The following is a 15,479-nucleotide window of genomic DNA, read 5'->3' as shown; positions in this document are numbered from 1 at the left end:
GTGAGAGTCTCAGTGAAGAACCAAATTCCAATGGCTTCCCAGTTCCATTACAGAACTCTTCCCTGGATAATGAGGCTGGAACAGACAATCTCAGTGATCTGGGGAATGGAGATCTGCCCATGAGAGTGTTCGGAGACACAGCTGTCAAAATTATCTGGTAGAGGAAGGCTGGAGAAGATCTAAAAACGCAGCACTGACCTGACAGAAACTACTGGGTATTTGATTATTTCAACTCAGCACAATTGCCTGTTCATAGACATAGAATCCATACAGTGCAGAAGGAGGCCATTTGGCCCATCAAACCTGCACTGGCTCTCTAACAGAGATCTTACCCCAGGACCATCCACCCCCACCACACCCCCGCAGTCCCATCTCCATAACCCCCCTCCCACATATTTATCCCACTAATTCCCCCTAATCGACATGTCTTTGGACACTAAGGGTCAATTTAGCATGGCCAATCCACCTAACCCGCACGTCTTTGGACTGTGAGAGGAAACTGGAGCGCCCAGAGGAAACCCACAAGGACGCGGGGAAAATGTGCAAACTCTGCAGAGACAAGTCACCCAAGCAGGGAATCGAAACTGGGTCCTTGGTGATGTGAGGCAGCAGTGTTAACCACTGTGCCATCCCAACAGTTCACTTCAGAGGATAAGTTTTGTCAGTTGTGTAAGAGCAACTTGGGGAGGGTAATAAACACCAGCCTTGCTGTGGCACCCAGATCATGAAAATAAAAAGCCTTAAGCTCTATACACATTCCTATCTATGGAAGCTGCCATGTTGTTGCAAATGCCCAATTGAATCAATCACTGTCCTTCAGAGAGAGAGAGAACTGCTCATCCTTATCTGCTTAGCCGACACGTGACTCCAATCCCCTTCTGGGTTACAGATTCCTACCCCTCCTTCTTCATACATCAGGTGCTGGTGTTGCAGTGACCCAATCTCCAATCCCACTTCACAGAGTCTCTCACAATCTGCGCCTCACAAAAAGGAGTCCTGGAGGTTTACAGCATGGAAACAGGCCCTTCGGCCCAACTTGTCCATGCTGCCCTTTTTTCAAAACCCCTAAGCTAATCCCAATTGCCCACATTTGGCCCATATCTCTCTATAACCATCGTATCCATGTAACTATCTAAATGCTTCTTAAAAAATAAGATTGTACCCGCCTCTACTACTACCTCTGGCAGCTTGTTTCAGACACTCACCACCCTCTGTGTGAAAAAATTGCCCGTCTGGACACTTTTGTATCTCTCCCCTCTCACCTTAAACCAATGCCCTCTAGTTTTAGACTCCCCTGCCTTTGGGAAAAGATATTGACTATCTACCTTGTCTATGCCCCTCATTGTTTTGTAGACGTCGATAAGATTATCCCTCAACCTTCTACGCTCCAGAGAAAAAAAGTCCCAGTCTATCCAGCCTCTCCTTATAACTCAATCCATCAAGTCCCGGTAGCATCCTAGCAAATCTTTTCTGCACTCTTCCTAGTTTCATACTATCCTTTCTATAATGGGGTGACCAGAACTGTACACAGTATTCCAAAGCCCTGAGGTAAAACATAAACAGGTTTCCTTTGGTCTCGGCACTTGGGTGCCAGGATGCCCTGTGCCTCCCACATGTTCACCGCTGTGTTTCTGTGCTTGTGTGTGTGTGTCTCCAGTACTCGGTTTGCCAACGATCGCATTCAGTAGGCCATCTGGTGAGCACATCCAGCAGCAACCCACTCCCCCACCCCACCGCCCCCCCACTTTTTGATCCTTGAGTATCTCTTAATGAACAGTCGAAAAGACATCTCACCTCAGTATCTTCTAGATACGGGACCACATAGTTGTCTGGGAATAGCCCTTGTTTTCCATCCACGTATCCTTCCCACCAGCCATATTCCTCCGTGTCCTGTTAACAAATAAATCCAAAACTGCTGCTTAGACAGGAATGGGATGGACAATTGTACTGGGACCAAACCGACAACTGCAGCTCGCTCGGCTGGTATGTTCCCACCAGTCTCTGGCAACTGATTCCCAGCAATATACTCAGAGCCCAAGTTCAAAGTCCGAGACATTTTAATTTACATGAGGTTAAATTTATCCTTCCTTCTACAGCTAATGTTAAAATTAACTTTAGGATTGGAACATGAAAACCAAACTCTTGGTCAAGCTTCTGGTTTCTCGTCCTTGTATCTAATTCTTGGCCAATCAGTGCCAATTTGTGTCCAAGTCTTTGAAGTGCATTGCAACGCTTTACTGAAGGGCACCATACGAATGCAACTTGTTGACGACGCTGCTGTTTGAATCAGATTGAAATGTGAGGTTGCAGCATACCGTCACATCAGCTCTGCTCAATGTCGGGTCACCAACTGTGATTAAACGGAGGTTTTATCACATGACCTGCCCTCCCCCCTCCCCCCCCCCTCCCTCCCCGGTGTTCCAGCCATTTGTCAGCCAACACATTCACCCTTTCCAATGCACATTCTCCCCGTGTCTGTGTGGGTTTCCTCTGGGTGCTCCAGTTTCCTCCCACAGTCCAAAGATGTGTGGGTTAGGTTGATTGGCCATGATAAATTGACCCTAGTGTCAGGGAGATTAGCAGGGTGAATGTGGGGTTACTGGAATAGGGTCTGGGTGAGATTGTGGTTGGTGCAGTCTAGATGAACTGAATGGCCTCCTTCTACACTGTAGGGATTCGATGATTCCATTTTCCTTCTTTCTCTACACTGCTTTTGATCTCAAAGCCATCAGTGAACCTGTTTCCACATCATAAGAACATAAGAAATAGGAGCAGGAGTAGGCCATCTAGCCCCTTCGAGCCTGCCCCACCATTCAATAAGATCATGGCTGATCTGAAGTGGATCAGTTCCACTTTCCCACTTCCTCCCCATAACCCTTAATTCCCGTCTATCAGAAACCTATCTACCCGTGACTTAAATATATTCAACGAGGTAGCCTCCACCACTTCAACAGGCAGAGAATTCCAGAGATTCACCACCCTTTGAATGAAGAAGTTCCTCCTCAACTCCGATCTAAACTGCCCCCCGACATCCTGGAGCTCTCTCTTTTTTTCTATCAAGGTGCACCCCAAGATCCAAATCTTTGATTATATTTTTACTCGCCATCACTGTGCGGTTTCCTTTGAGACCTCCCTAAAGGATATTTGATGACATGTGAAGACTCTGTATTAGTGCCAGGTTGTTGGTGCCTAAACCTTGCTGTCCTGGGAATTTGGGACTCAAATAATCCCACACATCCCAAAGCACATTGTTGCTGAGGGTAGCAGCTAGGGATCAGACGGAATGTTTATCTCTCCAGCGCTCCCATCCCCTTCAAAACCTCTTTCCATTCTTCACTTGAAAGTTGCGCCTCCCATCAGAAGTTGTCACTAGCTACATAATCACTGGTCTTGTGACTATTGTTCTTAATTTGCTTCATGATAGTTTATTAGGAAATGATTTGGTGAGGGATTTTCTTTATTCTTTCATGGGATGTAGTTGTCACTGGCAAGGGTGACATTTATTGCCCATCCCTAATTGCCCCTAAACTGCGCTACTCAGGGGCTGCAGGAAAAGCCTTTCGTTCCAATTACTCCTGATCACAAAGTTTGCAGAGTTTGTCTGTTTTACCTTCAGGATTGGATGTGGTTTATTTAATTGAAGCTTAAACATTTAAAAAGCCCGATTACCTTCTCCAAGACGAGGATGACATCTCCCGTGTGCAGGCTGAGCTCATCCTCTACGTTTGCAATGTAGTCAAACATGGCCTTATAGTATTCCTTCCCTGAAAAGAGAGACGATTCCATTAAAACGTAGTAAACCGCAGGGTAATGGGGAGAATTTTAGTGGCCCACATGAGGCAGGAATGAGGCGGAGGACGGGGTGGGGTGGGGGTTGTGGGGGGGTGCGGCGGTGGCTGTAAGGGTTTTGAGGGGTGAAGGGTGGAGTGGGATGTGAGGGGAAGCCATGGCTGTTCGGCTCCCTGGCCGTGTCCCTCGGTCAGGGAATTTTACCTGAGGCAGGGGAGAGAGATCTCCCCGTCACAAGGAGACAGGAACCCAATTTGAATACGTAAAGGCTCCAACTGATGGCCATGAGAACATAAGAACATAAGGAGCAGGAGTAGGCCATCCAGCCCTTCGAGCCTGCCCCGCCATTCAATAAGATCATGGCTGATCTGAAGTGGATCAGTTCCACTTTCCCGCTTTCTCCCCATAACCCTTAATTCCCTTGTCTATCAGAAACCTATCTACCCGTGACTTAAATATATTCAGCGAGGTAGCCTCCACCACTTCAATGGGCAGAGAATTCCAGAGATTCACCACCCTTTGAGTGAAGAAGTTCCTCCTCAACTCTGATCTAAACTGCACCCCCTTATCTTGAGGCTGTGCCCCCTAGTCCTGCTATCCATTCTAAGCAGGAAGAATCTCTCTACCTCTACCCTATCCATCCCCTTCATTATCTTATACGTCTCTATAAGATCCCCCTTCATCCTTCTAAACTCCAATGAATACAATTCTCCTCCCTCCCCCGCCCCAAGATAGAGTTAAAAAATTCAGGAGTTGCCGAGTCATTCCGGGAACGCCCACCATCTCTGTCTCCCACTGAGTGATGGTCCAAGTGGGTCTCAGGTTCTGGCTGCTGTAGAATTTGTGTTCTGTGAAATACTGGCCAAGCTGCTGGTAGGAATGCTGCAACCGACCTCAGTGCCTCGGATAGAGAGAGGGAGGAGTCGTTCCCCATCTGATCATTAGACACTGACTATATCAGATGTTGAGCAGTGTGTGGGTTTAGCTCCCAAAGGGCTGTCACATGGCTTTTACAGACAAAGATGGAGAGATAACCCGAAATCCCCAAGTCACTTCTCTTACTGTCTGCAATCAGTGTGATTGCTTCGGAAAGGTAGATACGTGTGTTGCTAAACTCCCTTTAGCGTGTGGTCAATTTCAAGAACCAGCAGCAAGCTTTCATGGGTTTAAAAATAAAATGGATTATTTATTCACACGTTCACCCCAGAAGTGTCTAAATGTGATATCATTTACACACCACACATTTAAGAAAGATACAGTTAAAGAAATTAGTGCACTTCTACACGTATTAGAATAGAGGAGGCAGAGGTGCAGTGGTTTTGTCACTAGACTACTAACCCAGAGGCTCAGAGTAACGTTGTGGGGACTTAGGTTCGAATCCCACCATGGCAGATAGTGGAATCTGGATTCAATATAAATCTGGAATTAAGAATCTACTGATGACCATGAAACCATTGTCGATTGTTGGAAAAACCCATCTGGTTCACTAATGTCCTTTCGGGAAGGAAATCTGTTAGCAAGTCTGGCTTACACCTGATTCCAGAGCCACAGCGATGTGGTTAACCTTAAATGCCCTCAGGATGGGAAATAAATGCCGGCCAGCCAGTGATGCTCACATCTCATGAACGAAAAGAAAAGCCAAAAGACTAGTTAACAGTTGACGTGTTTGTCCTGTTGTGAGAGATGAGTCAGGTTGGGCTCAGGACAGGGTAGTTTCTCACTCTTGAAGGGTAGTGCTGGTGGGTCCAACGTAACTGAAATCAGATATCTGGATTTCTTCAGGACTTCCTCAAAGATATGAATGTTCAGCAGGTCATGGAGTTAGGCACTTGTGGCTTTTGTATCAGGAGGTCAAATTTCATTACGGATGGACTTAGAGTTTTGGAACAAGGCTGGGAAGATTTTACAATACTTTCCAGCCTCTTGGTTCTTCAAAGGCAAAGATGACACAACATTTTGCAACTGCTGCTTGTGGTGTTGATCGGCAGACTAACCGCATGTCTCTGAGTTAGATAAAGCTTGTTATCGCAAGCTAGTTTGGGTCATATGATGAAAACTGGGATTGGTTAACTAGAATGCTTTGCAAGTCCAAAGGCATCACTTCACATTCGAAGATAGATGGTGGCCTTTTACATTAACTTATGGATAACTGGTCTCATCAGCTTGCTTTTGTTCAACTGCACACTTGGAGCCATAGAGTCATTGGTTCCATGTTGGAACTGAGCTTCGGACAGTGAAGAGAGTGAATTCCACAGGGGTTGCTGTCTGGATCTGTCCATTCCAGCCTCTGCCCCAGGGTAATCCATTTGAACTTTCTAGAAGATTGAGATAGTCTGTTGAGTAAGCAAATGTCACCTGCCCGCATGGCAGTCAACTTAGCCACCTCTGTGACAGTCCATTTTAAAATTTAACAAGGCAACTTTAGAAGCTTTCACAGGAACACAGTGCAGGTTTGAAGTTAGAAATAAGATATGTCTCCACTGTGTATGACATCCCATAATGCTGATCCCAACTGCCTTTGTTAATGAGTGGAAACTATTTAACTGTTTTTGAGGTTTAACAACTCCCTGCACAGCACCACCCAGAGGTTCCAGCAGAGATAGCTCATGGGTGACACTGTATTAAGAAGTGGAATGAGAGAATTGGGATGGACTCAGTGATGTTGACATACTTTGATCTCTCTCCAGCCTCTGGTCCACATCATGTAACTTCCCTACTCCCCAACTTACCTTCAAGCTCCACAGCACGGTGGCACAGTGATTAGCACTGCTGGCTCACAGGGACTTGGGTTCGATTCCCGGCTTGGATCACTGTGTCTGTGTGGAGTTTGCACATTCTCCCCATGTCTGCGTGGGTTTCCTCCAGGTGCTCCAGTTTCCTCCCACAATGCATTTGGCCAAGCTAAGTTGCCCCTTAGTGTCAGGGAGACTAACTAGGCTAAATGCATGAGGTTATTGGGACAGGGCCAGGGTGGGATTGTGGTCGGTGCAGATTTAATGGGCTGAATGGCCTCCTTTGCACTGTAGGGGTTCTCTATCCACCTCCAGCAGAAATAGTGGAAGTAAGTTACGTTGATTTGTCAGATTTTCTGAAATGTGGTTGTTGCCTTGAAGTCATGGGTCTTTGTTTTTTTTTGAAAAATGACATTTACAAAACCTTTAACTAAAATCCTAAAACAGGATGAGACTGAGAAAAGCAAACAAGAAGCGCCCACCCCCTGCCCTCGGCTCCACCCTCCTCCTCCTCCCTCCCACCTCCTATCAAGAGAGAGAGACATTTCAGGCCATCTACGGACATTGAGACCCAACACTGAGGAAAGTGTTAAAAATGCACAGTGCTGGATGTCAATCAACTATAACCCTCTTGAGACAATGGGAAACTGCTCAGATATACAACAAACAGACACGCCAACCACTGTGGAGGTTGAAAGAACCCCATTTCCTTTCTATTATCTCGCAACGTGTCAAAGGTTTCTGAGGTGAAAGGTCAAAACGCGGTCACTTGTTCTGCAACAATGGCTGCAGCAGACACGGGGAGGGGGGGGCGGGGGTCGTCAACTCGGTGAAAGACACTCTTTGGTCTGCCCGAAACTCGTTAGACTTCCAGTGCAAAGACTGAGTGTTGCAGACTGACACATCCCAGAGCCCAGGGCTAATGACGAGGGACGCACTAAAGCTCAGGGCAGCTGCCGCAGAGGCGCACTGGGGAAAGTCGCTGTCTAAGCCACAGTGAACCAAAGGGATCAGAACCCCTTCAGGTAGAGTGACTCACTGGGTGTATACAGTGAATATTACTTGTACTGAAACACCTCAGAGTGCAACTTTTCTCTGTAAACAACCTTTAAAATTAGTTTGCAACACTAATAAGGCCATTGTAAAATGTTTGAAACATCTCCTTTACAATATTAAAGCATCTCTGAGCGTTATTTGATGTGTGTAAAGAGCCTGAATATTATGGCTTTATGTGAGATGGTCATTTTGGAATCACAGAATCCCTACAATTCAGAAGGAGACCATTCGGCCCATCAAGCCTGCACCAACAACAATCATTCCCAGGCCCTAAGCCCGGGTATTTTACACTACTAATCCCCCTGACACTAAAGCTTAATTTAGCATGGCCAAATTAACCTAACCCGCACATTTTTGGACTGTGGGAGGAAGCTGGAGCACCCACAGGAAACCCACACAGACAAGAAAAGAACATGCAAACTCCACACAGACATAGACAGTAGATAGTCAATACCTTTTCCCAAAGTTGGGGAGTCTAAAACTAGAGGGTATAAGTTGAAGGCGAGGGAGGAGAGGGATGCCAAAGTGTCCAGAGGGGCACTTTTTCCACACAGAGGGTGGTGAGTGTCTGGAACAAGCTGCCAGAGTTAGTAGTAGAGGCGAGTACAATTTTGTCTTTTAAAAAGCGTTTAGATAGCTACATGGATAAGATGGGTATAGAGGGATATGGGCCAAATATGGGCAATTGAGATGAGCTCAGGGGTTTAAAAAAAGCGGCATGGACAAGTTGGGCGAAGGGCCTGTTTCCATGCTGTAAACCTCTATGGCTCTATGACAATGACCCGAGGCCAGAATTGGACCTGGATCCCTGGAGCTGTGAGTAGCAGTGCTAACCACTGTGCCACCGTGCCGTTCTCACAGATTTATAAATAAAGCATATTTTTGGGGAAAAAAGTGGCGACAGCAAAATCTTTGCAATATACAATGAGCAGGACTGTAAGGACTGAGTTCACCAGAGGAGCCTGGAGAAGCTGTGAATGGAGCAGGAAGGAATCTCTGTCTCTTGAAGCAGCACAGACTAGAACATTATCCATATAGACAACTTGAAAAACACTGAAATTCCTATAATGAGCATTTTGAAATATCTGTAATGTTCCTTTTATTGTATTGAAGCACCTCAGAGTAGATGCTTCAATGTAGATGAGTCGAATATTATTGCACTCTCTGAAATGACCATTTTGAAGTATTTCATAATGTTCTTTCAGATATTAAAGCACATATTTGCAACTCTGTCTTAAATAAGATTTTCACATGGAGGTGGAGGGCATGGCTGAGTTTCAAATGAATACTTCGCTTCTGCCTTTACTAAGGAGGTAGATGTTACCCAGGATCCTTTCTTCAGAAAGGTGGCACAATGATACAGAGTTGAATAGACTGTTAGTACTGAAAGTGGACAAGGCACCGGGACCAGATGAGATGCAGCCAAGGATATTGAGGGAAGTGAAAATGGATAATATGGGAGCACTGGCTCTCATCTTCCAGTCTCCTCAGGGGAGGTGCCAGAGGACCAGACAACTGCAGATGTTACTCTCTTGTTCATAAAAAGATTGTAAAGATAGCCTCAGAAATTTCAGAGCAGTCAGTTTAACATCAGTAGGGAGCAAATTTCAAGAAACAATTCATTGGGATAGAAACAGTATTCACATAGAAAAGAACAAAGAACAGCACAGCACGGGAAACAGGCCCTTCAGCCCAACGAGCCCACACCACCATTTTAACATTATGAGTCCCACCCCCCACCCATGACCCTTGTCTATGCTTATGGCATTCCACATTTAGGGAAGACTAATTTAGGGACAGTTTGTTACACCAATCAGCCTAAGAGCACATCTTTGGGGTGTGGGAGGAAACTAGAGCACCCGGAGAAAACCCACGCAAGCACGGGGAGAATGCGCAAACTCCCGCAGACACTGGCCCAAATCCATGTGTCTGCACAGCAATCAGTGATAGTCACTGAGCTGTCGTCTTGCCCAGCATTTGGTCCAGTTTAAGCGTACACTAACGACATGAAGCACTAGGCAACTCTCAAAACATCCAAGAGCAGCCCTCGCACGACCCATCACGTGTATGCCCCTCGTTGGACAACAAGGCGGGCCGATGTGGGTTGGTTAGGAAGCATGGATTTCTAAAGGAGAGATTGTGTTTAATTAACTTGCTGGAGTTTTTTGAGGAGCTAATAGAAAGGATCGATGAGGGCAGTGCTGTTTATGTGAGCGTACATGGACTTTCAGAAGGCAATCGATACAATGCCACACAATAGATTTGAGAGTAAGATATAGCTCATGGAATAAAAGGGACAGAATTAAAATGGATACAAAATTAGCGGAATAATAAGAAGCAGTGAGTAATGGTCAATAAATATTCTTCAGACTGGAGGAAGCTTTGTAGTAGAGGTCCCCAGGACCCTTGTTTTTCCTGATATATAGTAATGATCTAGATCTTGTTGTGCAGGGACAATTCCAAAATTCCTGGATGATACAGGTAAACTGTGAGGAAGAGAGTGTAGAAATTAAAAAGGGCACAGAGTGGAGTGGACAGATAGATGGCAGATGAAGTTGTGTGGAGAAGTGTGAGATGATGCAGTTTGGTTGGAGGAACATAGAGAGACAACATAAAATAAGGGGTAAATTTCTAAAAGGGGTGGAGAAGCAGAGGGATCTGGGTACATATGTGCATCGAAGGTGGTAGTTAATAAAACATAGAGTATCTTTGTTTTAGTAATGGGGGCATAGAGTACAAGATATTTACAAGACATTAGATAGACCACAGCTGGAGTACTGTGTACTGTCCTGGGTGCCACACTGAATGCTTTGGAGAAATGATGTGAAGATGCTGGCATTGGACTGGGGTGGGCACAGTAAGAAGTCTCACAACACCAGGAACACCAGGGTGGCCACTTATTCAATGAAGGAGCAGCGCTCTGAAAGTTTGTGATTCCAAATGAACCTGTTGGACTTTAACCTGGTGTTGTGAGACTTCTTGCTTTGGAGAAAGTTCAGGAGCGATTTACAATAATGGTTCCGTGGATGAGAAACTTCAGTTATGAGGACAGATTGGAGAGGTTGTGACTGTTCTCCTTGGACAGAAGGTAGAGAGGAGATTTGCGTGTCAACATGCATTAGAGCTTCAGCATGTTACACCAACACCTGCAAACAGCCCAAGGGTAGCACGTAGAGCAGTTTGCAATGTGTAAGTATATTGAGCACCGTAAATCACACACTGTGTACAGACCTGAATGTTGTTCTCCAAGGTTCCCAGGGCGAGTGTCAGGATGTGTTGATTTAAAAGTCTGGTCCTACAAAATAAACATTCTGTCATCGAGAGCAAACATTCTGACACATTTCTTTAAAAAAGCACTTTCATATTCTCTCAGGCGTGACTCAGTAAGAAGCACTCTACCTCTGAGTCCGAGGGTTGTTAAGGCGCCATTATCCACTCTTGAACATAAAATGCAAGCTGACCTTCAGTGCAGTACTGAAGGAGTGCTGCAATGCCAGAAGTGCCTGTCTTTAGGGTGAGGTGTTAAACTTTGGCCTACCAGTTCCCTCCGATGAACATGAAAGATTCCATTGTACTCTTTGGAAGAAGGTGAGTTTCCCCCGATGTCCCATTCAATATCTATCCCTCAGCCAACTTGAGCAAAAACATTGCTGAAAAATCTCTGCAGGTCTGGCAGCATCTGTGGGGAGAGAATAGAGCCAACGTTTTGAGTCTGGATGATCTTTCTCCAGAGTTCCGATGAAGGGTCATCTAGACTCGAAACGTTGGCCCTATTCTCTCCCCACAGATGCTGTCAGACCTGCTGAGATTTTCCAGCATTTTCTGTTATGTTTCTGATTCCAGAATCCGCTTTTACCAAAAACATTATCTGCTCGTTTCCACGTGGTTGTGTGTGGGACACAAATAGTTGCACTATCAGCTGCTGTCTATTTGTCCCAGTGACTGAGGCTTCAGAAGGACTTCATTGGCTGTAAAGCACTTTGGAATGTCCTAAAATTGTGAAAGGTGCTTTATAAATGCAGGTTAGTTACTCTGGGGTAACTTCAGTGTTCCCATTCTATAATGGGATTCTTGCCTGAAGACAGAATGGATTAGAGATCAAGTCACAACACAATGGAGATAGTATTCCTTTTCTATATGAAGCGTTGGGTCATGGGATTAATGAATTTTCCCTATCATATTATTCTACTCATCCTGTTGCAAAGTGGAAGACATCAAATTGGAAAAGAGTATTGCTATTTCACACAATTTCACTGTCAGCCTTAATATTTCTCACTCAGGTATGTAAGGGTTATATTCCGCGAGTTGCCTTTGGAAACCGGTACAAAGAAATGTTTGGTTCTGCAGCTATTCCATTAGCTTTTGGGAGTGGATATTGAGATTTCAGGAGAAGTTCAGGGAGATTTCCACTGCGGGCATTTCAGAATTTGGACACTAGTTGATACTGGGTCACTGTTCTGTCCTACACTCTCTCCACGGGCTGCTTTCACACAACAGGTAAAAGCTGCCAGCTCACACTTTGGTCTCCTTCAAGACTTGTCACTGGGTCCATTCATTATTTTCTTATAAACCAATGGTTTACAAGAAAGCAGTTAATAAGTAATAAATAAGCACTTACTGACCGGTTAATATTTTAGCATTATTAGAAAACTTCAGATTTGTTTGATGGACATGGACCCATTGCACAATTCTGCCTCAGAATGATGGTGTACGCTATCTCTCACATCTCTGCGTAGGACCAGATTGCACAGAACCCACATTCTTGCTAAAACTTAGACTGTCCTTGCCTCTTGCTGCCACACATTCTGGGATTGTGAGATCTTTTACCTGGAGTTCTGAGCTTGGTTCGTCTTGATCCTGGACACTGGAATCTAAGGAAGGGAAGAAGAATATGAGAAATGATACACCACTGGGTTGACCATAGAATGCCTCCAGTGCAGAAGGGGCCCATTCAGCCCATCAAGCCTGCACTGACTCTCCAAAAGGGCATCCCATGCCTCCACCCGATTCCTAGTCTACTGACAATACCACTACGTCACCCCTGGGATTTTCCAGGGTTTAGTGAATGTTGAAAAATTAACACCAATGCATCATTAGTCACCTCTTTTGAGACCCTAGGATGAAGTCTATCAGGACCTGGGGGTTTCTCAGTCTGCAGTAATTTCACAAAATTCCTCTCTCCCCTCCACCTCCTGATTTACAGCTAATATTAGAATGTTCTTCGCATCTTTTATAGTGAAGGCAGAAACAAAATATTTGCTCATTTTATCGCCATTTCCTTATTATCTACCATTAACTCCCCATTCTCACATTTCACCAAAAGATTAAATTCAGTCATTCACACACTTCAAATAAAATGAACCAGTTTGTTGATTCAAAATGTACTTTGCAACGTAAGTTTCTTTTTATTCATTCGTGGAACATGGACATCACTGCCTGGCCAGCATTTACTGCCCGTCTCTAGTTGCCTGCGAGAGTCAACCACATTGCTGTGGCTCTGGAGTTACATGTAGGCCAGACTAGGTAAGAACGGCAGATTTCCTTCTCTAGATCATAGAACCCTACAGTGCAGAAAGAGGCCCTTCGGCCCATCGAGTCTGCACCCAACACAATCGCACCCAGGCCCTACCCCCATATCCCTATATATTATACCCACTAATCCCTCTCACCTGCGCATCCCTGAACACTAAGGAGCAATTTCTTAGCATGGCCAATCAACCTAACCCACACATCATTGGACTGTGGGAGGAAAGCAGAGCACCCGGAGGAAACCCACGCAGACACGAGGAGAATGTGCAAACTCCACACAGACAGTGACCTGAGCATTGAACCCAGGACCCTGGAGCTGTGAAGCAGCAGTGCTAACCACTGTGCTACCGTGCTGCCCTCTAAAGGGCATTAGTGAACCAGATGGGTTTTTCTGACATCGACAATGGTCACCAAGTAGATTCTTAATTCCAGATTTTTTTACTGAATTCAAATCCCCCACTATCTGCCCTGGTGGGATTTGAACCCAGATCCCCAGAACATTAACTGAGTTTCTGGATTAATACCCTCGTGATAATACCACTGGGCCGTTGGCTCCTTAGTGTTTATCATTCTGCCTTCTAATGGTGGAGAAATGCATGTGGCAATCAAAGTATCCAGTAATTGAATGAGGGATGGTTTTGTTCCATCCCCTCCTGTTTATCGAGGTATAATAAGAAAGGGGGCTCTCCAAGGTTGTAAAGAGTGTGGGGTCCACTTACAGGAGGGACAGGCAGAGGTTGTACCCAAGAGAATATTGACCATTTGAACAGAAACCTCTCACATTTGTCCGTGGAACATAATGGGTCACACCTGACTCAGTGACTGAGCACCGAGACTGTCCTTCAGAGTTGTCCACTTCTACGACAAAATTCAATGGGAAGCTTCCGGTCTTTCCATTCTTTCTGCCTATCCACCATCCATCTTCAATCTAAAAGACAAACCAATTCAAAAATAGATTAGATTAAGCCTTGCACAGTGTTCTGAGAGAGCAAGCATCAGTTTAACATTATATGGGGTTTCGATGGAATAGATCAGGAAAACGTATTTCCACTGGTCGGAGAGTCCATAACCGGAAGAGACAGATTCACGTTGATTAGCAAAAGAACAAGGGAGGGGACGAGGAGAATTTAAAATCATGTTTTACTTAATCATAATTTTTTTAACCGCAAAATCCCTACAGTGCAGAAGGAGGCCATTTAGCCCATTGAGTCTGCACCGACTTTCTGAAAGAACATCCCACCTCCATCCAACCCTTGCCCTATCCCCATAACCATTATCATGGCAAAGACTGTAAGACTATAAGACATGGGAGCAGAATTAGGCCACTCGGCCCATCGAGTCTGCTCCACCGTTCAATCGTGGCTGAGATTTTTCTCATCCCTATTCTCCTGCCTTTTCCCCATAACCCTTGATCCCCTTATTAATCAAGGACCTCTCTATCTGTATTAAAGACACTCAGTGACCCGGCTTCCACAGTCTTCTGTGGCAAAGAGTTCCACAGATTCACCACTATCTGGCTGAAGAAATTCCTCCTCATCTCTGTTTTAAAGAATCACCCCTTTAGCCTGAGCTTATGCCCTCTCGTTCTAGTTTTCCCTACTAGTGGAAACATCCTCTCCACATCCACTCTATCCAGGCCTATAAGTTTCTATAAAATCCTCCCTAAGCTCCAATGAGTATAGACCCAGAGTTCTTAACCGTTCCTCAGACAACAAGTTCTTCATACCAAGGATCATTCTTGTGAACATTCTTTGGACCCTTTCCAAGGCCAGCATACCCTTCCTTAGATATGGGGCCCAAAACTGCTCACAATTTCTAAATGGGGTCTGACCAGAGCCTTACACAGCCTCAGAAGTCCATCCCCGCTCTTGTATTCTAGCCCCCTCGACATGAATGTTAACATTGCATTTGCCTTCCTAACTGAACCTGCACGTTAACCTTAAGAGAATCTTGAACAATGACTCCCAAGTTCCTTTGTGTTTCTGATTTCCTACGCATTTTCCCATTTAGAAAATGGTCCATGCCTTCATTTCTCCTTCCAAAGTGCATAACCTCACACTTTTCCACATTGTATTCCATCAGCCACTTCTTTGGCCACTCTCCTAACCTGTCCAAGTCTCTCTGCTTCCTCAATACTACCTGTTGCTAATCCACCTAATCTACAAATCTTTGGATACTAAGGGACAATTTAGCATGGCCAATCCATCTAACCTGCACATCTTTTGGAGGAAACCGGAGGAAACCCACGCAAGCATGGGGAGAATGTGCAAACTCCACACAGTCACCCAAGACCGAATTGAACCTGGTGCTGTGAGGCAGCAGTGCTAATCACTGTACCACCAATTACACAATGAGTTATTATGATCAGGAGCG

General features: G+C 45.2%; 1 protein-coding gene across 1 annotated transcript in view; it reads right to left on the bottom strand.

Moving 5' to 3' along the window:
• Window positions 1-15,479, bottom strand: part of sh3d21 (SH3 domain containing 21) — a 99,818-nt gene that overhangs the window by 47,526 nt on the left and 36,813 nt on the right. Inside the window, exons 5-9 of the mRNA XM_080211607.1 lie at window positions 13,917-14,034; window positions 12,405-12,448; window positions 10,809-10,872; window positions 3,670-3,764; window positions 1,795-1,890 (exon numbers count right to left, since the gene is read on the bottom strand). Of these exons, the coding sequence (XP_080067733.1) occupies window positions 1,795-1,890; window positions 3,670-3,764; window positions 10,809-10,872; window positions 12,405-12,448; window positions 13,917-14,034 (417 nt within the window). The remainder of the gene's footprint in view (window positions 1-1,794; window positions 1,891-3,669; window positions 3,765-10,808; window positions 10,873-12,404; window positions 12,449-13,916; window positions 14,035-15,479) is intronic.

Source organism: Carcharhinus amblyrhynchos, chromosome 24, assembly GCF_965287045.1.
Source record: "Carcharhinus amblyrhynchos chromosome 24, sCarAmb.v2.hapA, whole genome shotgun sequence".
NCBI classification, from domain to species: domain Eukaryota; kingdom Metazoa; phylum Chordata; class Chondrichthyes; order Carcharhiniformes; family Carcharhinidae; genus Carcharhinus; species Carcharhinus amblyrhynchos.
The sequence above is the reverse complement of the archived record's forward strand: the minus strand, read 5'-3'. Positions and strand labels throughout refer to the sequence as shown.